This window comes from Siphateles boraxobius, unplaced genomic scaffold (genome assembly GCF_051911475.1).
Source record: "Siphateles boraxobius isolate OS27281-9 unplaced genomic scaffold, OSU_SipBor_1 276, whole genome shotgun sequence".
Lineage (NCBI taxonomy): Eukaryota > Metazoa > Chordata > Actinopteri > Cypriniformes > Leuciscidae > Siphateles > Siphateles boraxobius.
This window is the reverse complement of record NW_027508894.1, coordinates 190705-217673: the sequence shown is the minus strand read 5'-3', so window position 1 is coordinate 217673 and position 26969 is coordinate 190705. Positions and strand designations below refer to the sequence as shown.

The window sequence follows — 26969 nt, the reverse complement described above, 5'->3', positions numbered from 1 at the left end:
GCAAAGTAAATAATGCAACAAAAAAAAAAATATATATATATTTTCATGCAAAATCTTTTTGTCTTTATTTTAGTGTAAAATCTATCCAGGATACTTTTGGCAGGTTTGGAAATGGAAAAAGATTAAGATGTGAAAAAGTATATTTTCCGGTGAGTTAGTGAGTTTTAATTTGTGCATTTTCTGGTTTCAGGTGAATTTTAGTCAAGTCTCCTTCATTTATACAGCGCTTTAACAATATAGATGTTTCAAAGCAACTTTACAGTGATAATATACAGTCTATATAGTTTTTCACTGTTAGTTTTAGTTGTTTTAGTACATCAAGTTAAACTAAACTAAAATCTAAAATGTTGGTTTAGGAACTAGCTAAAATATATAAATATATTTTTTATATTTTATTTCATTTCAAGTAACGAAAATGTTCTAGTTTTATTTAACTATAACAACACTGGTATCGGGTCTTTTATTATTATTTCACTTTTTAAAAACTGCAACACATTTCTCACACTCTACAGTGTTTAAAGTCCCCCTGTAGTCAATAATTTAATCCCTTAAAACTCATCTTTGTATGTGTGGTTCTATGAATATGCAAATGAGCCCCGCCTCCACTCACTCACTCACTCACTCAGAGATCCACTGGTTGACGATCACACGTTGATCTGATTGGTTACAAGGTAGTTTGTGACATCAGAAACACCACGATTACAAACCGTGTTTTTGAGCAATGTAGTCGACTTGTGATCATGAATTTACACATGGTTTGTCTTCAAGCATATTAAAAACCCCACATAGACACATAAACAACATTAAACGCTGGATTTTCACCATAGGGGGACTTTAAAATGTGAACTGAACTGGAATACAGTCTACGATAAAGTTATTTACTGTTATTCAAAAGATTATCATGGGAACAGAAGAACAGAGCGTTTTCAACTTAATTTGTGCTGTTTTATTGGTCCACTGATTCAAACAGACATCAGGGCAGATAAATCAGGCACTTTGGCAAGTAAACATGCAGAAACTCAAACAAATATGACACCAAACAGAAGAAAAACCCTTCATAACCATGAAATCCCTGACAAGATCTCGCTGTCGCTCTAATGGACTCTTACAAATACTGTATGAAGAGTTTAGAAACTCAAGACATGCAGATTTACTGATAAACACCCTGTTATGACACTGAAATATCATTCTTTCCCATTCTTAACTTTCCTTTACAACTGGAAGTAAGCGTCCAGATGCCCAAAACAGTAAACCCCAACATTTGAAGACAAAAAAAATCTGCTTTTAGTTTAATCCTATACGGTGAGGAGGTCACGGCGTGTTTCACCATCCTAATAAACTCCTATCTGCACAATTTAAACATGTAACTAAAGTCTAGACTACATAAAGTCATAAAAAGACAATAGTTTACTGTATCCATGATAATAAATGGCATGTTGTAAAACTCAGAAATTGGCAGGAATGAGGACTTTAGTCAATCTTTGCCAAATGAGACCTTTTGAGTTCTTGCATGTGTTCTTGTACATTTTTGTCATATACCACCAAAATTCACCTTAAAACAGACAGATGATCTAAATTCACAATGGATCTTTGGTACTTTTTGACCCTAAACAGTCAGAAATTGGCGGGAACGATCTTGAGGACTTAAGTCAATCTTTGCCAATTGAGAACTTTTGAGTTTGTGTACATTTTTGTCATCTACCACCAATATTCACCTTTAAAACAAATTCACAATGGATCTTTGGTACTTTTTGACTAGCCAACACCCTAAACAGTCATGTAACTGTCAAACATTTCAAAGGATAACAAGTTAATTGTTGATCATTTGACAAAATAAAAGGCACTTTTCTCAAATCAAGTCTACAATATAAAAGCAGTTTTGGCTGCAAACGCACCATAAAACTGCAGTTCCCTCGGAATGAAATGCGTGTCTCAAACGAGTCTGTCGCACAGGACTTCCTGTCCTCTTGAAGACCCACTTCCTGTCTGGCCTGAAGCCGTTTCAATACCAGCATTCATCAGGAACGTTTCCAAGTTCTTTCCTTGTTTTGTTTTCAAATTGTTTACCTTTCCAGGCACAACAGAATTGCAAATTTACCAGTGTTCGTCAGGAATGCTTCCAAGTCCTTTCCTTATTTCCAATTAGTTTACCTTTCTAGGCACAACCGAGTTGCAGATTCTGCACTTAATAGTCATTGTCCATCTCAGCTAGCAGTCGCTCCCAAGGCTTGCTTGTAAGTCTGAGTGACGTTTTCGCAGTCGGAGATTGAAAACACGCTACCGGACACTCCTGCACGATAGGAAGCTACGTCCATTTCCCAGTGTCCCTTGAGCAGAGTCCCAGGCCCGTCCTCTCTTAAGTCGAGGAGATTATCAGCGGATACGCATCCTCGCATTCTTCTTCTCTCCATCGGAGCGACGGGAATCTCCCGATCGGGAAGATCGAGTCTGTCGAAAGACTCGGCGGAGAGAATGCTGTCCTCGCTGATTGCTCCACTCAGTCGGGATTTGTTGACCACCGAGGGCAAGGAAGGCGAAAGCTTATCTAGAGATCCGAATCCCTGGAGTCCTTCGGAAAACTTGCCGTGACGTTTGAGGATTCCCTTGCGGTTCTGCGCAGGCGACGGCTTCCCGAGAGTCCGCCCGGAGTCGTAACTCTCCGGGGATGAGGAGTAATACCCCGACTCGCCTTCGGAAGGCTTCTTCAGGATGCCTTTAGGAGGTGGAGCCACAGAGTTCTTGGTTTTCTCCTCCAGGGGCGTAGCCTGGGAGTCCCCAGGAGTCAGTTTTTGTTTTAGACTTCCACGCTTCTTTAGGATGCCTTTAAACGGACGAGGCGATTCCTGCATTGTTTGCGAAACGTTGTTTTCTTTGCGTGACCTCCGTATTGAGCGCTGTCGCTGAACTGGTTCTCCTCCACCCGTACGCAATAGGCAACGCATCTTAGAACCGTTTTCCAGGAGAGGGCGAGAGGTGCGGCGTAGCCAGTCTGCGATGCGAGTCGGGCCGCCGGTTTGAGATGCCACATGTGTCGGACACACAGATGCGGTGTCGTTCTGAGCCTGTAGGGGGAGCTGATAGCCCCAGTTGACCCACCAGTGACCCGCGATCTCATCCAGCGTAGCTCTACGCTCTGGGTTCACCATCAACATCCAGCGGATCAAACCACACGCATCTGTGGGGCGACAAAGAGGATTAGCATTGGATTTAGCAACAGGGATCCTAATTAACACTTATACGCTATTTTGTTTGCGGGTCTCCAGAGACCCCTGGCACCAAAATGTAATTTTGTAACTTTGTAACTGTAAAAATAAAAAAACAATTGTAATTTTACTCAGTTTATTAATGTTTTTACTCCACATTTGTGCATTTTTGCTATGATTTATTATATTTTTTAAATGTATATAAATAAGAAAAAAAAATTAAAATAGGTTTTTATTAAAAAAGAAAACAGCTTTTTATGAAAAATTCACTTTAAAAAAGACCCACATTTCTAAGTTATTTCATTCATGGGGATAACATGAATGATTTGACATGGTTAAGTGTGATATTTTTGCCCATCTTTTGGAAAATTCAGTTTTAAAAGTTAAAAATGATCACTTTAACCAGTAGATGGCTGCAGAGCTCCACTATTTGTTATTTGACTAACTGAAAGACATATTTTCACAGGTTTTGGAGCCAAATGAGGAGTAAAAACATTAATAAACCAAGTAAAATTACATTTTTTTTTTTTTTTTTACATTTTACATTACATTTTGTTGCCTGGGGTCTGTTTTTTCCCCACACTAACATAAAAAACAGATTCCAATTAATTTGTTTTATTTGTAGACCTAGAAAGTGGTGACAACTGTGCAAAGTCTCATGCCATTTAGACAAAGAGAACTTTTTATTTTATTTCAGCAAACATCATTTGGGGTCAAAAAGACCCCAAACAGGGCACAAGGGTTAAACACACCTGGACCAGCTACTAAATGTCTACTAAAGGTGTGTTTGAGCTAAACTCTGCAGAAAAGTGGCGCTCCAGAAGTAGGACTGGAGTCGATGGAGACCCCTGGTCTACAACATTAGACTTTTGCTGACTGGAAGTCATCCCTATTTAGTGAGAGTTGGCGATGTGAGCGAGTGTTGGCAATGTGATGCGGGCGTGTCAAGCAATGTGGCACAGTTTCAAAGTTCTATGCAACTATGCAAATGATCAACAATATCGAATGCTGAATGCTAATGGGAATGAAAGCATGGGAGCACACGTGTGCAAGATACTATAATCCATTGTTCCAGAAGACACACCAAACGTACACATTCTCAACTCTTCCCGATCAAACACACCTGATCCAACTCAATGTTTGTTAGTAGAGACTCAAGGACCTAAAAATAGATTGGTCAAAATGTGTGCTGTTGGGGTGTGGCTCCAGGAACAGGTTTGGCAAGACTAGCTCATGTTACTCTGGGCAGTTTCTTGGTTCTCTATATGCAGGGATAATGCTATAAAACAGAAAGATTTTCAATAAGTGAAAGGACACTTTAGCCAACGATATGGAGACTATACGACCTCTGGCAATAAAGTTGCTGTCGTTGTGAACTTGACTCCCAGATCAACTCAATTTTATGAGGCTGCCAAGGTCAACACATGGCCCACAATTCAAAGCGTTATCTGCTCTGAGTAGATAAGCTCTACCTATAAAACATTGACATGGTTTACTTAGTTTGGACTTTCGACAAACATAGTAAACTAGTTCCGTGTCTCGATTTAACCCTCTGGTGCTCTTAACGTGTTTAGTTTTTTATTTCAATGGAAGGAATGTACTATATTTTAGTTTTTTATTTAATATTTTGTATTTTTAGAGGATTTTATGGTACTAAATTATATTTACGCAGTATTTATAATCCATTTATTCACTTTTTGAGCATAGACCTGAAAATGACATTTCCAGCTTAAACTGTGCTAAGTCTTGAATGTTTTAAAGCGCAGACTGAAGTTTGATCTCTTTTCAAAGACGACACTTGGCAGATTCTTGCTGAAGTGAAAAAAGTTTACTTAGAAAAAAGTTACAGATTTTTACGTTTATTGTTATGAAAAATGATTTAAGTTGATTTTTATATGAAATCTATATTTTCAAAAACACGTTTTTACTCTAAAACTGTGAGAAAATCAAAGCCATAAATCTAAACAAGTTGTGTTCCAAATTTGAGCTTGATATTTAAAAAAATGATCTTTCAGTGAGATGTTGTTCGGCTGCAGTACCAAACGCTTCCACTAGAGGAAACTCTCACATTCATTTCCAATGCGAGGAGCACAAGTGTGACCATTGTTTACAGGACCAATTAACCTGTTCGAATCATGTCCATGATTTGTGTGTGTGTTCACATAGCAAGTGCCAAAAACTTTACCAAGTTTCGTACCATTCCAATGAAATACTTAAAAAATAAAATAAAATAAAAAAGTAAAATTTTTCAGTCAAAAATGAGTGAAGAGCACCCGACTGAAACGGTCACTTGCACTCTGTGTTTCATTAGCGCCTCACCGGAGGGTTTGCTGGGTTTGCGGTAGTTTCCGCTGCTGATCTGCTGCACCAGGTTCTTGTGATCGTGTCCGTCGAAAGGCATGGCTCCGTGGATGAGTGTGTAGAGTAAAACGCCCAGAGACCAGCTGTCCACCTCCGGGCCCCTGTACGGCCGGCCGTTCACGATCTCGGGAGACGCGTATAGAGCACTGCCACAGTACGTCTGCAGGAACTGATCGCCCTGGTACAGGTTTGACAACCCGAAGTCCGCGATCTGGAAAACACACCGTGGTTTCAGCCATCCGTGCCAATTTTACAGCTCATCTCATAAATTGAACGTAAAAAATAAATTGAACTTGCTCAAAAATTTAGTTAACCCAAAAAAGTTACGGACTGCAGCTTTAATAAAACCAGGGAAAACAGAAGTTCAGAGATAACGTTTCTGTGAAAGTCTGGAAAAGGTTTGAGCGCCTGAAGTCAGCGATCTGGAAAACAGTGGTTTCGATTAGGGCTGTGCTAAACTCGACAACCGCGGAAAATTAATAATAGCTTAGCAGCAATCAAATGTTACACGAAGATAATAGAAAAGAGATGCTCCCGTTTTTTTTTAATATTTTACTTTATTATATCATTTAAGTTTCCATTATTTACAGAAATTTATTTAAATGCTTTACAGGCTTTAGTGTGTTGTTTCTTTGACGGAGTTGCTCCAATAAACACGCATGTCTGTTACAAAATGGATGTTTGAGCCTCGCTTATTTTTATTTCCAAACAACCACCGCCGGCAGTTGGTCCATCACCTTAAAAAATAGCCGTAGTTTCGATCAGTGCCAGTTTTACAGCTCCTCTCATAAAGCGAAAGTAGATTTATGCCGTTATCTCATGCAAGTTTCGATTAGGTGTTTTGTTTTATGGCCTCTTGTTTAATAAAAACAGAAGTGTCAGAGATAACGTTTCTGAAAAACCGTCTGAAGATCCGTGTGCAGAATGACTCATTAAACACCGGCACAATGATTTTCTGTGCAAGTTTACGACATAAATATACACAGAAATATATATTCTTAACCCTCTTGTGACAGAAATGTATCTTTATTTCAATGAAAACTTTTTTATTTAATATTTTGTATTTTTAGGGGATTTTATGCTACTAAATTATATTTACACTGTATTTATAATCCATTTATTCACTTTTTAAGCCTGGACCTGAAAATTTATATATAGATTATAGATTTATGCCGTTATCTCATGCAAGTTTTATGGCCTCTTGTTCAATAATACCAGGGAAAACAGAAGTATCAGAGATAACGTTTCAAACAGACTATGAAAGTTTGGAAAATTCCCAACGGAAAAAAAATCTAAAGACTCAAAAATCCGTGTGCAGAAACCAGGGTTCGTAACCAGGGTTCGTAACCAGGGTTCGTAACAAGGGTTCGTAACAATGGTTCGTAACAAGGGTTCGTTACAAGGGTTCGTAACAAGGGTTCGTAACAAGGGTTCGTAACAAGGGTTCGTAACCAGGGTTCGTAACCAGGGTTCGTAACCAGGGTTCGTAACCAGGGTTCGTAACCAGGGTTCGTAACAAGGGTTCGTAACCAGGGTTCGTAACCAGGGTTCGTAACAAGGTGCTTAAAGCGCCTGAATTTGAAATGTAAGTCCTGGAAAATTCATGCAAAATTAAATCTGCAACCCATCTGATATAGATATAAAGAGATTTCACAAGATCTATGAGTGAGATATTTCTTATATAAATATCTAAGTATATGTTACAGCTTCAGCTCAATCATATATTCATGGGGAAAAATCAGTTTGAATAAGGAAAGTGATATCTTTGTCATAGTTTCCTTTCAATGGTTAAAGTTTCCACAGTCATTGCATGCATTATCTATTTACCTTTTTTAGAATTTGAAAGATAATGAAGACATTGTTCGATAAAGGAGATCTCTGATGAATGACTTTCTGTGCAAGTTTACGATTTAACGCAACAAACAATTTACACAGAAATATATCCTTCTGCTTATTCCTAAATGAAGTCTTGAATCTGTCCTGAACTTACTTTTATATTGCCGTTGTCGTCCAGCAAGATGTTCTCCAACTTCAGGTCGCGATGAACAATCCCGTTCTGTTAGAAATAGACAGAGAGATCCGTTTACACAACAGCGTTTTCAACTCAAAACTGAATAATTTGTGTGTTTTTCCCACTCATTTACATGACATCTGCATTTTGGGGGCCCGAAAATGCAAACTTTTGAGATTCAAAGTGAACGTTTTTCGAAACGATACTATTATCGTATCCGTGTAAACTACAAAAACGTGAATTTGTGAAAACGGCGACGTAATGCATATTACATTTTCAGTCTATACAGTTCAGTCTATATAGTAAAAAGATTTATCGTGATTTATAGTTTCGTGATTTATAGACTTTTTGCCTTTTCGTCAACTTAGATTATTAATGTGGTTCAGATAACATAATATTTTGAATTTTTTTGATTAAACCAATCTCCTTCGTTGTATTAACTCACATTTTTAATTTCAATAAACTCAAAATTGTAAGGCAACAAGGTAACTTACTTTTTTTTTTTAAAGTTAAACCAACAATTTCTTTACAGTTTAGTAAATTCTAAAGTGTTTTTCTTTAGTTTTGTTTTTTAACAAAGTGTCATCGCCCCCTACTGGCCTGGCAGCAGAATACGGCATTTTTATTTTTAGCAAATACATTTTTTAGTCGTTTTAGCATTTTTTTGTCATTTTCGGGGGGACCGTTTTAACGACGCTGTCGTCTGTACGCCAAAAATGCAAAGGAAAAGTTTTCCAGTTTTCGTACAACTTTGTCGTGTAACACTGACACGGTCAGGTTATTATTATTAACTCTGACTAGATGAACTGATCCATTAATGCACCGTTTTCAGTAATGAACATTAGTACTTGGCAGAGGAACCGGTTATTCTAATTTTAGTTATCCATTTACATTGGTATCTTGCCGTTGGTGCCATTTTGTGAAAGCAATTCAACTTGAGTGAATCACCGATGAGGGGATTTTGTACTAAAATCACTGTTTGTTATTGCTTTATTAAAGTATGCAAGGTTTTGCAAGGGAATTTCCTGAGCAACACAAACACTTTATTACCAGTTTCACTCAAAACACTTTCATAATTCAGACTAGGATTCAAAAATCCCCAAAGATCTTCCACCCCAGAAACACACACTACCACTCGAAAGTTTTGAGTCGGGAAGATTATTAAAGTTTTTAAAATAAGTCTCTTCTGCTCACCAAAGCTGCATTTAGTTGATTTTCATTTCAGGATTCTCTGACGAATAGAAAGTTCAAAGATTCTATTCCAGAGAAATGCTGTTCTTTTGAACTTTCTATTCATCAGAGAATCCTGAAATAAAAATGTAAATAACTGTTTTTAACACAGATAATAATCATATATGTTTCTCGAGCATCAAATCATCATATTATAGTGATTTCTGAAGGATCATGTGACACTGAAGACTGGAGTAATGATGCTGATATTCAGCTTTGATCACAGGAATTAATTACACTTTATTATATATTCACATAGAAAACAGCTGATTTACATTATAATAATATTTCACAAAATTACTGTTTTTTATGTATTTTTAATCAAATAAATGCAGGCTTGGTGAGCAGAAGAGACTTCTTTTAAAAAATCTTACGATCCAAAACTTTTGACTGGTAGTGTGTGTTTTAAGAATATTTTATTAACGTTCCCATAGAGTTTTTTCTGAATGTTCTCTGAACATGTAATGTACCCGTACTTGTAATACTTGTAATGTATTAAAAACGTTTTTCTTGGTTATGCAAACTTGAAAACATTCCATTGTATCATTCTTGAAACATTATGGGAAAGTTACGGAAATGTTCTGAAACAAAAAGTAAAATTTCAAAAATGTTAAACAAACGTCCAACTAAAGTGTTTCAGAGAAAACATTCCATGATTGATGTATAAATAATGTTTTTGTGCTAACGTTTCGAGAACATTATTAACCCTTGTGCATCAATTAAAAAAAGTTACACACAGGTCCATAGAGGACAAAAAACTCTCATAAAAATGTTACACTTGGGAGCACATCATTTTAAAGAAGACCCGTGGCAGATTATTGCTGAAGTAAAAATAAATAAATAAGTATAATAAGTATTTTATATAAAATATATATTTTATGAAACAATTTGAACTCTAAAACGGCTAGAAATTCAAAGCCATAAATCTAAATAAGTTGTGTTACAAATTTGAGGATGATATCTCAGTAAATGAGCGTTCGGTGAGATGTTGTTCGGTGCAGTGACAGATCTTCCCCAGTAGAGGCAGCAGAACTCACTGCGACACAGGGATTGGCTGTGTTATTCACAGTTGAGTTTTTCTCTTTCAATATTACAAACACACACATATTTTTTCATAACACACATACCAACCACACCCACACAATTATCGTTGCATAATTTACCCAATTGACTCGATGATATGCATAAAGCGAGTTATTGCTCTATAGGCCAAACTTGAAAAAATGTCACCATCTGGTAAAAAAAAAGTAATTTTTTTTATTTTGAAGCCTTGCCAACAGAATAAAAGCCTTTTAACAAAGATTGCATCGTTTTATAGTTAAATGGCCCTGGGATTAAAAATTGGAGTTTTAATGGGTTTCAATGGGGCCATTTTTGTTCAAAAGGCGCTGAGAGGAAGTATTGTATTTTTAAAGGAAATGGCAGTGAAATAGTAAAATTCCAATAAAAATACACACCTGTGCCAAATTTTATGCAGTTAGCATTAACACAGGCAAAGTGATAAAAAAAACCTGAAAAAGATAAAAATGTCCATAAGGTTAAAGACCAGATAACTTTGAATTAACCTTATTGAAAAAATCTTTGTAAATAACTTTGAGAGTGTTTGTCGTTCACATGGATATTTCAGAGCGTTGCGTGCGTCGTTGCTTTCGTAGCTGTTGTTGTGTTTGGTAGAAGTTAGCGCTGTGTGTTCCTGCATTAGCGTGTGCAAGCGTGAACGCCTGCCTGAAACACAACTGTCTTTCTAGATCTGCTCATTCATGCGGAGAGTAATGTGTGTTATGCAACCCATTCAGTGTCTCAGTGAAGTCCTGGTGGGTCTCTATTCACCCCTCCTCGGCGCATAAGAGCATTCTGGGTAGTTTTCTAGACTGTGAGGAATGTTCACATGACGACAAACTAATATTTCGTCTTGCTGACCTTTGGTTTCACAGATATTTGTTAAGCCAGACAGTGAAAACTGACATGTTCCTTAAACCCTAAAACTGCCTGTGCAACAATAACACATGTAAAATACCTCAGAAATGAAAGAATATTATTGTTATGATTGATATCTGTTAAACTTTTAAATAAACGTTTTTATAGCATCAACACGGAATCAAAATATTTGATTAATAGTATTTTAAACTACTTTACAATAGAAAATGACTATATAGAAATCTGGGTTATTATAGTTAACTAAAAATAAAACAAAACCATAAAAATTCGGTTGCGTTGTGAGTATTTGTGGAGCGTTTCTGTATTCGGTTGCATTGTGAGTATTTGTGGAGCGTTTCTGTATCGGTTGCGTTGTGAGTATTTGCGGAGCGTTTCTGTATCGGTTGCGTTGTGAGTATTTGTGGAGCGTTTCTGTATCGGTTGCGTTGTGAGTATTTGTGGAGCGTTTCTGTATCGGTTGCATTGTGAGTATTTGTGGAGCGTTTCTGTATCGGTTGCGTTGTGAGTATTTGTGGAGCGTTTCTGTATCGGTTGCATTGTGAGTATTTGTGGAGCGTTTCTGTATCGGTTGCGTTGTGAGTATTTGCGGAGCGTTTCTGTATTCGGTTGCATTGTGAGTATTTGTGGAGCGTTTCTGTATCGGTTGCGTTGTGAGTATTTGTGGAGCGTTTCTGTATCGGTTGCATTGTGAGTATTTGTGGAGCGTTTCTGTATTCGGTTGCATTGTGAGTATTTGCGGAGCGTTTTCTGTATCGGTTGCGTGGAGCGTTTCTGTATCGGTTGCGTTGTGAGTATTTGTGGAGCGTTTCTGTATTCGGTTGCGTTGTGAGTATTTGTGGAGCGTTTCTGTATTCGGTTGCGTTGTGAGTATTTGTGGAGCGTTTCTGTATCGGTTGCGTTGTGAGTATTTGCGGAGCGTTTCTGTATCGGTTGCGTTGTGAGTATTTGTGGAGCGTTTCTGTATCGGTTGCGTTGTGAGTATTTGTGGAGCGTTTCTGTATCGGTTGCGTTGTGAGTATTTGTGGAGCGTTTCTGTATTCGGTTGCGTTGTGAGTATTTGTGGAGCGTTTCTGTATCGGTTGCGTTGTGAGTATTTGCGGAGCGTTTTCTGTATCGGTTGCGTTGTGAGTATTTGTGGAGCGTTTCTGTATTCGGTTGCGTTGTGAGTATTTGCGGAGCGTTTCTGTATCGGTTGCATTGTGAGTATTTGCGGAGCGTTTCTGTATTCGGTTGCGTTGTGAGTATTTGCGGAGCGTTTTCTGTATTCGGTTGCGTTGTGAGTATTTGTGGAGCGTTTCTGTATTCGGTTGCGTTGTGAGTATTTGTGGAGCGTTTCTGTATCGGTTGCGTTGTGAGTATTTGCGGAGCGTTTCTGTATCGGTTGCGTTGTGAGTATTTGTGGAGCGTTTCTGTATCGGTTGCGTTGTGAGTATTTGTGGAGCGTTTCTGTATCGGTTGCGTTGTGAGTATTTGTGGAGCGTTTCTGTATTCGGTTGCGTTGTGAGTATTTGTGGAGCGTTTCTGTATTCGGTTGCGTTGTGAGTATTTGTGGAGCGTTTCTGTATCGGTTGCGTTGTGAGTATTTGTGGAGCGTTTCTGTATCGGTTGCGTTGTGAGTATTTGCGGAGCGTTTCTGTATCGGTTGCGTTGTGAGTATTTGCGGAGCGTTTCTGTATTCGGTTGCGTTGTGAGTATTTGTGGAGCGTTTCTGTATTCGGTTGCGTTGTGAGTATTTGTGGAGCGTTTCTGTATCGGTTGCGTTGTGAGTATTTGTGGAGCGTTTCTGTATCGGTTGCGTGGAGCGTTTCTGTATTCGGTTGCGTTGTGAGTATTTGTGGAGCGTTTCTGTATCGGTTGCGTTGTGAGTATTTGTGGAGCGTTTCTGTATCGGTTGCGTGGAGCGTTTCTGTATTCGGTTGCGTTGTGAGTATTTGTGGAGCGTTTCTGTATTCGGTTGCGTTGTGAGTATTTGTGGAGCGTTTCTGTATCGGTTGCGTTGTGAGTATTTGTGGAGCGTTTCTGTATCGGTTGCGTTGTGAGTATTTGTGGAGCGTTTCTGTATCGGTTGCATTGTGAGTTTTTGCGGAGCGTTTCTGTATCGGTTGCGTTGTGAGTATTTGTGGAGCGTTTCTGTATCGGTTGCGTTGTGAGTATTTGTGGAGCGTTTCTGTATCGGTTGCGTTGTGAGTATTTGTGGAGCGTTTCTGTATCGGTTGCGTTGTGAGTATTTGTGGAGCGTTTCTGTATCGGTTGCGTTGTGAGTATTTGCGGAGCGTTTCTGTATCGGTTGCGTTGTGAGTATTTGTGGAGCGTTTCTGTATTCGGTTGCGTTGTGAGTATTTGTGGAGCGTTTCTGTATCGGTTGCGTTGTGAGTATTTGTGGAGCGTTTCTGTATCGGTTGCGTTGTGAGTATTTGTGGAGCGTTTCTGTATTCGGTTGCGTTGTGAGTATTTGTGGAGCGTTTCTGTATTCGGTTGCGTTGTGAGTATTTGTGGAGCGTTTCTGTATCGGTTGCGTTGTGAGTATTTGTGGAGCGTTTCTGTATCGGTTGCGTTGTGAGTATTTGTGGAGCGTTTCTGTATCGGTTGCGTTGTGAGTATTTGCGGAGCGTTTCTGTATCGGTTGCGTTGTGAGTATTTGTGGAGCGTTTCTGTATTCGGTTGCGTTGTGAGTATTTGGTTGCTAAAACTTAACTCAAATTAAAATGAAATGGGAAAAGATAAAAATAAAATCTAATTCAAATTATTAATAAAAACTATAATAGTGTCTGAACACTAGAAGGAGTGTGTGTGTGTGTGTGTGTGTGTGTGTGTGTGTGTGTGTGTGTGTGTGTGTGTGTGTGTGTGTGTTACTCACGCGGTGGCAGTATTGCACGGCAGAGACGATCTGTCGGAAGAAGACTCGGGCTTCGCTCTCAGAGATGCGCTGTCTCTCGCTCATGTAGTCGTACAGATCTCCTTTACTGCCCAGCTCCATCACGATCACGATCTTATCCTTGTTCTCGAACACTGAAACACACACCAGTCCAGTCAGCTTTATTTATACAGCGCTTTTTACAACACACAGTGTTTCAGAGCAGCTTTACAGAGATAACAGGAGAATAATGCTACAAAGTTTGTTTCCAGAAGAAAATAGCGTCAGTCCAGCTTAAGTAAGTTCAGCGATGGTTCAATCGTGTTGTAAAAAAAAAAGTTATTAATTTAGTTCATTTATATCTGGAGTAAACCGTGATGTAATCGTCCAGCTCAGTCCAGTTCTCATATAATGGTGTGAATGCAGGAGATCAATAATATTGTTGAATATTAAATTAAATGTCCCCAAATAAGCAAGACAAAAGCCAATGACGACAAAAGTGATTGACTGACACTGTCACCAAACTACTTTAAATGACTTTGATGTCTTTGACACTAATGAGACTGAGGTATTCCTGGCGTTATGTAAATGAGCGGGGGGTAATCGTGCTGCGCTGAAGCACACTAAAGACGTTTTTGGGGTTTGCCTTCATTACATAATGAGAACAAAGAGGTTTGCGTGACTGAAGAAATCCAGCGATCTGGTTACACAACACCAGTACACTTTCATACTTCATAACCCTTCATACTTCATACACTTTCATACTTCATATCCCTTCATACTTCATACACTTTCATACTTCATATCCCTTCATACTTCATACACTTTCATACTTCATAACCCTTCATACTTCATATCCCTTCATACTTCATAACCCTTCATACTTCATATACCTTCATACTTCATATCCCTTCATACTTCATACACTTTCATACTTCATAACCCTTCATACACTTTCATACTTCATAACCCTTCATACTTCATATCCCTTTCATACTTCATAACCCTTCATACTTCATACACTTTCATACTTCATAACCCTTCATACTTCATACACTTTCATACTTCATATCCCTTTCATACTTCATAACCCTTCATACTTCATACACTTTCATACTTCATATACCTTCATACTTCATATCCCTTCATACTTCATACACTTTCATACTTCATAACCCTTCATACTTCATACACTTTCATACTTCATAACCCTTCATACTTCATATCCCTTTCATACTTCATAACCCTTCATACTTCATAACCCTTCATACTTCATACACTTTCATACTTAATATCCCTTTCATACTTCATAACCCTTCATACTTCATACACTTTCATACTTCATATCCCTTTCATACTTCATAACCCTTCATACTTCATACACTTTCATACTTCATAACCCTTCATACTTCATACACTTTCATACTTCATATCCCTTCATACTTCATAACCCTTCATACTTCATACACTTTCATACTTCATATCCCTTTCATACTTCATAACCCTTCATACTTCATACACTTTCATACTTCATATCCCTTTCATACTTCATAACCCTTCATACTTCATACACTTTCATACTTCATAACCCTTCATACTTCATATCCCTTCATACTTCATAACCCTTCATACTTCATACACTTTCATACTTCATATCCCTGCATACTTCATATACCTTCATACTTCATATCCCTTCATACTTCATACACTTTCATACTTCATATCCCTTCATACTTCATACACTTTCATACTTCATAACCCTTCATACTTCATAACCCTTCATACTTCATAACCCTTCATACTTCATATCCCTTCATACTTCATAACCCTTCATACTTCATACACTTTCATACTTCATATCCCTGCATACTTCATATACCTTCATACTTCATATCCCTTCATACTTCATACACTTTCATACTTCATATCCCTTCATACTTCATACACTTTCATACTTCATACACTTTCATACTTCATAACCCTTCATACTTCATATCCCTTCATACTTCATAACCCTTCATACTTCATATACCTTCATACTTCATAACCCTTCATACTTCATATCCCTTCATACTTCATACACTTTCATACTTCATACACTTTCATACTTCATAACCCTTCATACTTCATAACCCTTCATACTTCATAACCCTTCATACTTCATATACCTTCATACTTCATACACTTACATACTTCATACACTTTCATACTTCATAACCCTTCATACTTCATAACCCTTCATACTTCATATCCCTTCATACTTCATATACCTTCATACTTCATATCCCTTCATACTTCATACACTTACATACTTCATACACTTTCATACTTCATAACCCTTCATACTTCATAACCCTTCATACTTCATATACCTTCATACTTCATATCCCTTCATACTTCATACACTTTCATACTTCATACACTTTCATACTTCATAACCCTTCATACTTCATAACCCTTCATACTTCATAACCCTTCATACTTCATATACCTTCATACTTCATACACTTTCATACTTCATACACTTTCATACTTCATAACCCTTCATACTTCATATCCCTTCATACTTCATAACCCTTCATACTTCATATACCTTCATACTTCATATCCCTTCATACTTCATACACTTTCATACTTCATACACTTTCATACTTCATAACCCTTCATACTTCATAACCCTTCATACTTCATAACCCTTCATACTTCATATACCTTCATACTTCATAACCCTTCATACTTCATAACCCTTCATACTTCATATACCTTCATACTTCATATCCCTTCATACTTCATAAACCTTCATACTTCATACACTTTCATACTTCATAACCCTTCATACTTCATAACCCTTCATACTTCATATACCTTCATACTTCATATCCCTTCATACTTCATACACTTACATACTTCATACACTTTCATACTTCATAACCCTTCATACTTCATATCCCTTCATACTTCATACACTTTCATACTTCATATCCCTTCATACTTCATACACTTTCATACTTCATAACCCTTCATACTTCATATCCCTTCATACTTCATAACCCTTCATACTTCATATACCTTCATACTTCATATCCCTTCATACTTCATATACCTTCATACTTCATACACTTTCATACTTCATATACCTTCATACTTCATATCCCTTCATACTTCATATACCTTCATACTTCATACACTTTCATACTTCATATACCTTCATACTTCATAAACCTTCATACTTCATACACTTTCATACTTCATATACCTTCATACACTTACATACTTCATACACTTTCATACTTCATAACCCTTCATACTTCATAACCCTTCATACTTCATATACCTTCATACTTCATATCCCTTCATACTTCATACACTTACATACTTCATACACTTTCATACTTCATAACCCTTCATACTTCATAACCCTTCATACTTCATATACCTTCATACTTCATATCCCTTCATACTTCATACACTTTCATACTTCATACACTTTCATACTTCATACCCCTTCATACTTCATAACCCTTCATACTTCATAACCCTTCATACTTCATATACCTTCATACTTCATACACTTTCATACTTCATACACTTTCATACTTCATAACCCTTCATACTTCATATTAGTGATCGACCGATGTATCGGTTTACCGATATTTTTCCCGATATTTAAGCATTTTCCCATAATCGGGTATCGGTTTTGTAATATCGGATTTGCCGATAAACGGCGCCATCTTGTGGCCGTTTTGAGAATTCCGCCATTGCAGCCCGCGTCTGAGGAGATCAGTCAACAACAACTCTGTGCACACGTAAGGTACTTGCTTTGCTTTAATTATTCAACTTTATTTAACATAACAGGCATGCAGAAATGAGGTTTGAGACATAAATGCCTGATATAGTTTATGCAGCTTGGATCTCAAAAATTGAGACGAACTCATGGAGTCACGTAGCGTAATCCGTCATGTCCTGCCCCAATAAAGATGTAACTTTACATGAATTAAATAAAACAGACATGAATGAGTGCATGTTGAAAATAAAAGCGCTGAATTTAATTCTCTATCTGTTGTATTTGCTCACCATTAGTCTCGAAAAAAAAGTTCGTTCATATTGCTGAGCACTCACTGGGTTGATGATCAGGAATGCTCAAGCACGGCCACTGAATGAAACTTTTGACAAGATTATCTCGTTTAAACAGCCTAGATAATATTATCATTTACTACATAGCAATTATTTCGCTAATACACATCTAAATATAGTGCTTTGTGGAAATTAATTATTTATTATCTGCACGCGCGATCGCGTTTGAGTAGCCTATATATAGTTCTGTGAAAATGCATAGATAAACAGCACTTTGTCAGAAAGCATTTCATGATCTAGACCTACAAAAATATTATTAATAATTTATAATGACAATGTTATATTCCAGCTAATATCATTCAGTGAATTAATATTACCCAGTGAATTATTCCTCACTCTTATTTTAAACCTATTAAACGGCACATAAACCTTCTAAAACTGTTTAAAATGAATTGCATGCGTGATATGAATCCCCTGACCATTATTTTCTCCATATGAAACATTAGACTTTTAACATTTATTTTCCCTATTGTTAACATTGTTACTGCTGATGCTTATAAATTATATGTATAATTTAGATATAAATTATTTGTATAATTTAGATATAAATTATATAATGTAGTAATATAAATGTTTTTGATTTATTTACCATTTATGAAAACAAACGAAGCAGCCCCCCCCCCTCCCCCTCCCCCTCATCGAAGCTTTTATTTTTAAACAAAGGCACTTTATTTTTTGGACTCAGACCTCTATATTTATTTGTGTATAAATATAAAGTTTTATATTTATATATTATATAGGAGGGATATTATATATTATTTAGGAGGGAGTGATTATATTATATATTATTATATTATATTTTATATATATATATATATATATATATATATATATATTATATATTATATAGAAGGGAGTGATTGTTATAAATTAAATGGTTTGTTCAGTTCATTTGTGTTGTAATAATTGTGTCAAAAACAGAAGTATAACAGTAAATAAATATCGGTTCTGCATATCGGTTATCGGGCACACAAACATGCAAATAATTGGTATCGGTATCGGTTATAAAAAATCAATATCGGTCGATCACTACTTCATATCCCTTCATACTTCATAACCCTTCATACTTCATATACCTTCATACTTCATATCCCTTCATACTTCATACACTTTCATACTTCATACACTTTCATACTTCATAACCCTTCATACTTCATAACCCTTCATACTTCATAACCCTTCATACTTCATATACCTTCATACTTCATATCCCTTCATACTTCATAAACCTTCATACTTCATACACTTTCATACTTCATAACCCTTCATACACTTTCATACTTCATACACTTTCATACTTCATAACCCTTCATACTTCATAACCCTTCATACTTCATATCCCTTCATACTTCATACACTTTCATACTTCATAACCCTTCATACTTAATACACTTTCATACTTCATAACCCTTCATACTTCATAACCCTTCATACTTCATAAACCTTCATACTTCATAAACCTTCATACTTCATACACTTTCATACTTCATACACTTTCATACTTCATAACCCCATAACCCTTCATACCTTCATACACTTTCATACTTCATAACCCTTCATACTTCATATCCCTTCATACTTCATACACTTTCATACTTCATAACCCTTCATACTTCATATCCCTTCATACTTCATATCCCTTCATACTTCATACACTTTCATACTTCATACACTTTCATACTTCATAACCCTTCATACTTCATAACCCTTCATACTTCATAACCCTTCATACTTCATATACCTTCATACTTCATATCCCTTCATACTTCATAAACCTTCATACTTCATACACTTTCATACTTCATAACCCTTCATACACTTTCATACTTCATACACTTTCATACTTCATAACCCTTCATACTTCATAACCCTTCATACTTCATATACCTTCATACTTCATATCCCTTCATACTTCATACACTTTCATACTTCATAACCCTTCATACTTAATACACTTTCATACTTCATAACCCTTCATACTTCATAACCCTTCATACTTCATAAACCTTCATACTTCATAAACCTTCATATTCATACACTTTCATACTTCATACACTTTCATACTTCATAACCCTTCATACCTTCATATATGGTGATGATGTGAGGATGACTGAGCGACGACATGATCTCGATCTCTCGTCGAATGTGGATCAGATCCCGATCATCTTTAATCTTTTCCTTACGGATGGACTTTATGGCCACCTAAAGGACAACACACACACACACACACACACACACACACACACACACACACACACACACACACACACACACACACACACACACACACACTGAATACAAGCAGCACAGGTTTCTCTTCAATGCACACAATCAGTCACTGTCGCAAATAGATTCAAATGATTCGAGTTCATTTAATCATGCATAAATGAATAAAAAGTAAATTGAATCATTTTAATTTATTTTCACCAATATCACAATATATAGCCAAATAGAGTAATATTTACTTACATACATGCATTAAAATCATCACAATATTTACAATTTAGGTGATATTGTATTAATAGTTTTAACATATTTAATGTGATTAAATATGAAGCAAATAATTTTGATATTTAACATATTACTGCTAATAATATTGAATATGTTTTATTTAACATTGCTTAATGTTAATAACATTTATTTATTAAATATGAAATAATACAAAAATGTAAATTTTAAAATATTTACTAATATTAAACATGTTAATTATATTAATACAACATTAAAATATTAGGGCTGAGAAACGATTAAATGCATCCAGAATAAAAGTTTGTGTTTACATAATATATGTGTGTGTGTACTGTTTATAATTATTTTGTTTATATAAAAACACACATATGCATGCATGTATATATTTAAGAAATATTTGCATGTATACTGTTTATATACTTATACATAATTTATATTATATATAAATATTTTATATATAAATAACACATTTTTCTTATATAAATGCATATGTGTTTTTGTATATACAAAATAATTACACACAGAACACACACATATATTCTGTAAACACAAACTTTTATTTTGGATGCGATTAATCGTTTCCCAGCTCTATAAAATATATAACCTATTTAATAATAATAACATCATATTTACATAATTAAATTGCAGAAATTTTTGAAGTATCGTCCAGCCTCATTCTAGCAAGTTTTTGATTCTTTACACAAACACAAAACTTTAAACTCACACAAAAATAACATTATTTCGACCAAATGACCGTATGTGCTTTAGTTTTTGTGCATCGATAATGAAACGAGAGCACAATGATTTTTTTGTGAAACCTTGTCGTATTGACAGTGATATTCACACAAATGATTACGGCAGAAATCTGTTGCGCTCACGCGGTCACATGACCTCACGGTAACAACAGTCCCTGTGATGTTCCAGGATCGTAATGTGTGATGTCAGTGGAACCAGTGCTTTGCATATGAAGGGATGCGTTTGCATGTTGGTCTTTGTGTCTCGGGTCTTTTGTCTCTTTTGTGAGTCTGTATGCGAGTATCTGCGTGTCGTCAGGCATGCTTGAGATTCCACAGGGTGTGTGTGTGTGTGTGTGTGTGTCTACAGGGTCACCAACGACCAGCAGATGGACAAACACAACTGAAGACGCAGAGGAATCTCACACACCTGCGCTCAAACGTCAGACTGAGCGGCTTCGGAGTGTTTTACAGCCTTATGAAGAAAACCTCTGGTGTTCTGGTGCTTTCAGACCAGAACCTGAACCACCAGAAACAACAACTCAAGAAACAGATATAAGAGTGAAGCTCAAAACCATGATTTCTAAGAGTGTACGATGACGCAAACAGGGAACGTTATGGATGTTCTGAACAAACGTTCCTCCAGTTACTTATACTTTAGAATAATACTTTAAGTTATCTGGTCTTTAATAATGTTCTCAAAACGTTAGAACAAAAACATTATTTATACATCGTTCATGGAGCGTTTTTATGAAATGTTTTAGGTGGATGTTCATCTAACATTTTTTTTTTTATATAGTTTCAGAAAGTTCCGAGAACATTCTAAAGTAACGTTCCGAGAACATTCTAAAGTAACGTTCCGAGAACATTATAAAGTAACGTTCCAAGAACTTTCTAAAGTAACGTTCCGAGAACATTATAAAGTAACGTTCCAAGAACATTCTAAAGTAACGTTCCAAGAACATTCTAAAGTAACGTTCCAAGAACATTCTAAAGTAACGTTCCGAGAACATTCTAAAGTAACGTTCCAAGAACATTCTAATGTAACGTTCCAAGAACATTCTAAAGTAACGTTCCAAGAACATTCTAATGTAACGTTCCAAGAACATTATAAAGTAACGTTCCAAGAACATTCTAATGTAACGTTCCAAGAACATTCTAAAGTAACGTTCCGAGAACATTCTAAAGTAACGTTCCAAGAACATTCTAATGTAACGTTCCAAGAACATTCTAAAGTAACGTTCCGAGAACATTCTAAAGTAACGTTCCAAGAACATTCTAATGTAACGTTCCAAGAACATTCTAATGTAACGTTCCAAGAACATTCTAAAGTAACGTTCCGAGAACATTCTAAAGTAACGTTCCAAGAACTTTCTAAAGTAACGTTCCGAGAACATTCTAAAGTAACGTTCCGAGAACATTCTAAAGTAACGTTCCAAGAACATTCTAATGTAACGTTCCAAGAACATTCTAAAGTAACGTTCCAAGAACATTCTAATGTAACGTTCCAAGAACATTATAAAGTAACGTTCCAAGAACATTCTAATGTAACGTTCCAAGAACATTCTAAAGTAACGTTCCGAGAACATTCTAAAGTAACGTTCCAAGAACATTCTAATGTAACGTTCCAAGAACATTCTAAAGTAACGTTCCGAGAACATTCTAAAGTAACGTTCCAAGAACATTCTAATGTAACGTTCCAAGAACATTCTAATGTAACGTTCCAAGAACATTCTAAAGTAACGTTCCGAGAACATTCTAAAGTAACGTTCCAAGAACTTTCTAAAGTAACGTTCCGAGAACATTCTAAAGTAACGTTCCGAGAACTTTCTAAAGTAACGTTCCGAGAACATTCTAAAGTAACGTTCCAAGAACATTCTAATGTAACGTTCCAAGAACATTCTAAAGTAACGTTCCGAGAACATTCTAAAGTAACGTTCCAAGAACTTTCTAAAGTAACGTTCCGAGAACATTCTAAAGTAACGTTCCGAGAACTTTCTAAAGTAACGTTCCGAGAACATTCTAAAGTAACGTTCCGAGAACTTTCTAAAGTAACGTTCCGAGAACATTCTAAAGTAACGTTCCGAGAACTTTCTAAAGTAACGTTCCGAGAACATTCTAAAGTAACGTTCCGAGAACATTCTAAAGTAACGTTCCGAGAACATTCTAAAGTAACGTTCCGAGAACATTCTAAAGTAACGTTCCGAGAACATTCTAAAGTAACGTTCCGAGAACATTCTAAAGTAACGTTCCGAGAACATTCTAAAGTAACGTTCCAAGAACTTTCTAAAGTAACGTTCCGAGAACATTCTAAAGTAACGTTCCGAGAACTTTCTAAAGTAACGTTCCGAGAACATTCTAAAGTAACGTTCCGAGAACATTCTAAAGTAACGTTCCGAGAACATTCTAAAGTAACGTTCCGAGAACATTCTAAATTAACGTTCCGAGAACATTCTAAATTAACGTTCCGAGAACATTCTAAAGTAACGTTCCGAGAACATTCTAAAGTAACGTTCCGAGAACATTCTAAAGTAACGTTCCGAGAACATTCTAAAGTAACGTTCAGAGAACATTCTAAAGTAACGTTCCGAGAACATTCTAAAGTAACGTTCCGAGAACATTCTAAAGTAACGTTCCGAGAACATTCTAAATTAACGTTCCGAGAACATTCTAAATTAACGTTCCGAGAACATTCTAAAGTAACGTTCCGAGAACATTCTAAAGTAACGTTCCGAGAACATTCTAAAGTAACGTTCAGAGAACATTCTAAAGTAACGTTCCGAGAACATTCTAAAGTAACGTTCCGAGAACATTCTAAAGTAACGTTCCGAGAACATTCTAATGCAGTGGTTCTCAACTCCAGTCCTCGGGACCCACTGCTCTGAACATTTTTTATGTCTCCTTATTTAACACACCTGATTCAGATCACCAGCTCGTTAGGAGAGACTCCTTGATCTGAATTGAGTGTGTCAGATAAGAGAGACATACAAAATGTGCAAAGCAGTGAGTCCCGAGGACTGGAGTTGAGATCCACTGTTCTAATGTGACGTTCAGAGAACATTCTAAAGTAATGTTCATAACTTAATGAGAAGGTTCTAGAAGAGTTTGGTCAGCTGATTCATAATTCATAGTCATAATAAAGGTGATTTGCAGCTCCTGTATCCTCTAAAGAAAGACGGCATGATTTACAATAAACCATCAGTTTGTTTTCAGGGAAGCTCTATAAATAGCCTGACCCGTCGGGCGTGTTATCGCTAGCATCGAGCGTGTCGGAGTCTGTCATCAGTCTCGACTCGCCCAGACACAAACTCTCTCTTTCCTGAGAAGAATCACATAATGATGTCTTCCTGACACACTGAACCCTCGGGAGAGTGACGTTCTCCAGGTTTACTGTGGCGAGGAAACGCATGTTTGCAGGAAAACCCCTGATCGAGAACCCGGCTCTTCCTCTTCCCTGTGTGACTGCACATGAAAGATAAACCATTAAACACTGACAAACTCTGGAAATGGAGAGTGAAATGAAGCGAAACACATTCTGTCTAAAACACACCAGACAAGTGCAGCGAGGGCCCACAATGCAACTTTCTCTATATTCATATTATTTACGCCATCATACTTTTAATATACCATAGTAGTATATGCTACACTAGAATAGACTTTAAAAGTACAGCACAAAAATATCATTTTCATTTTCGTTTATTTCTCTTTAAAAAAAATATTATTTGGGAAGAAAAACTGCTTGAGATATTAAGATTTGCAATCAGAGAATAAATATTAGAATAATTATTAAGAGTAAAAATTAAAAGCCTAAATCAAATGTTAAAATAATTCAAACTTTAGTGTGGTTTGTGCTTGACAACAGAATGCTTATATAAACTTCAGTAAGTCATTTTTGTTTTCCATTAAAAAAATGTAAAATATGATACATTTATTTGAGAGAGAAAAAACTAACTATGAAAACACGTCTTATCTAATTTTCAGAGTAAAAATAGTTTTCCATCTAAAAATTACGTTTAAAAATAATGAAATTGGCTGTACAAGTAATTTTAACTTAATTTTTTAACTTAATTTAACTTACAAAAAAAGCTAAAATTGCTTAAATGTCATTTTTTACAGCATATAAATCTAATAACATTTGGTTTTGTGCCTCTAAGGTGAGAAAAACAAACTTTACCGCTGATATTTTCCAGAAAACAGAATTATTTTACCAAGGCTTTATTCTCATATAAATGTTCTTGTTTTAAGGATGTTTTAATAATTATATGATCAATAAGTTATGACAACATGTTTAACTCATCAAAATAAGCAATTTTCTACTTATTTTCTTCAAGTTATGTAAGATTCGACTCATTTTTTAAAGTCAGTTTAATGTGATTTAAGTTGAAATGACTTAAATATCAAAGTTGATTGCGTTAAATTTAAGTACATCAAGATTTTAGTTTTACAGTGTGCAAAACAAGAGAAGAACACACACTATGACGGTTTTCTCCAGACGAATCATCATGAATGACAGCAGCTACTGTATTTCAGTGACATCACTTCCTGCGGGATCTCGGATCTAAAGGAGCCACTCTATCTCTCATAGAAAACCACTGATGATCCGGGGTCAGAGGTCACGGAGAGTCACGTTTGACCCCAGATCGAGAGGAATGTGTGTGTGTGTGTGTGTGTGTGTGTGTGTGTGTGTGTGTGTGTGTGTGTGTGTGTGTGTGTGTGTGTGAGGATAAGGTAATGGAAGCTGGGCGGATACGAAGAAAACCTGTTTGCTGAAGCTTTACAAACAACACGATCCTCGCTGTTCACAAACACTCAATATAAAAACTCTAAAAGATCATCATCATATCTTTCAATCCTTTATTATGTAGAGCTGTGGCGATTTATTCTTTATCAATGTGTTTTACTATTATTATTATTAACAAAATTCATGTTAAAATAGTGTGGTGGTTGTACAAAAAAACAACAACAATAAAATATTAGATATCTCCCAGTAATTGAATATTAATGATATTATAATATTATTCATAAATACAAGTCATGAATAATAAATTACTTTAATTATTGATTGAATCTATTTATGTGTTGGTGTTATTGCATTTTTTATGAGTCATTTATAATAATATAATTAGTATTGAAGAGACGCATTAGTCGTAGATATAACCGATCAAATATTAGACTTCTCCCAATAATTTAATATTAATGATATTATAAAATTATTTGTAAACAATAAATTACCAGGTTTAAGAAAGATTTATTTACTTGTATATATATTATTTGTAAATAATAAATGACCACAGTTAGAAATATTGATATTTTTAAAATATTGTTATTTTATACATATATATATATATATATATATATATATATATATATATATATATTATAATATTATTCATAAATCAGTTTGCTCTCATATATATAATAATAAAATACCAGTTAGAAAGATATATTTACTCTTGTATATTATAATATTGTTAATCAATAATAAATTACCACAGTTAGAAAAATGTATTTACTCTTATATATAAACATAAAATTATTTGTAAATAATAAAATACCAGTTAAAAAGATGTATTTACTCTTGTATATTCTAACACTGTTAATCAATAATAAAAAACACATTGATGAATACTAAATCACCGGTCATTACTCTTTATTTATTGAGAATACTAATATCATTCATATTAAAGCAGTGCGTCGAGTCTAATATCTTGATCTATTGATATATGAATGATATCTGTAGTGTAATCTCGCGATGTTTCTCACCGTTCTCCCGGAGCGGTCCACGGCTCTCTTCACGCGCCCGTACGTGCCGTTCCCGAGGCTCTGCAGGAACTCGTACCGGTGTTTGATGTTGTGTTTGTGGTGGTGTCTCTTCACCGCCTGACGCCTCGCGGGAGAATCTCCCGAATCCACCGAATCCCGTGCAGACCCGCCACCGTCCATATTAAAGACGATATCATGAGCCGCGACACACACGCTGATATTACGAGTGACGCGCGCGCTGATCATCCGAGCTCACTAGAGTCGCGTGTGGG

At 36.0% G+C, this 26969-nt stretch overlaps 1 protein-coding gene across 1 annotated transcript; it reads right to left on the bottom strand.

The window, feature by feature from the left end:
• Positions 1 to 923: 923 nt before the first annotated feature.
• LOC143753351 (NUAK family SNF1-like kinase 2) lies at positions 924 to 26969 on the bottom strand. Its single transcript, XM_077245675.1, has 6 exons — positions 26698 to 26969; positions 19813 to 19933; positions 13601 to 13752; positions 7555 to 7620; positions 5523 to 5775; positions 924 to 3175 (listed from the first exon to the last, which is right to left on the bottom strand). The coding sequence occupies exons 1-6, from the start codon at positions 26941 to 26943 to the stop codon at positions 2205 to 2207; spliced, it is 1809 nt and encodes a 602-aa protein (XP_077101790.1). The 5' UTR covers positions 26944 to 26969; the 3' UTR covers positions 924 to 2204.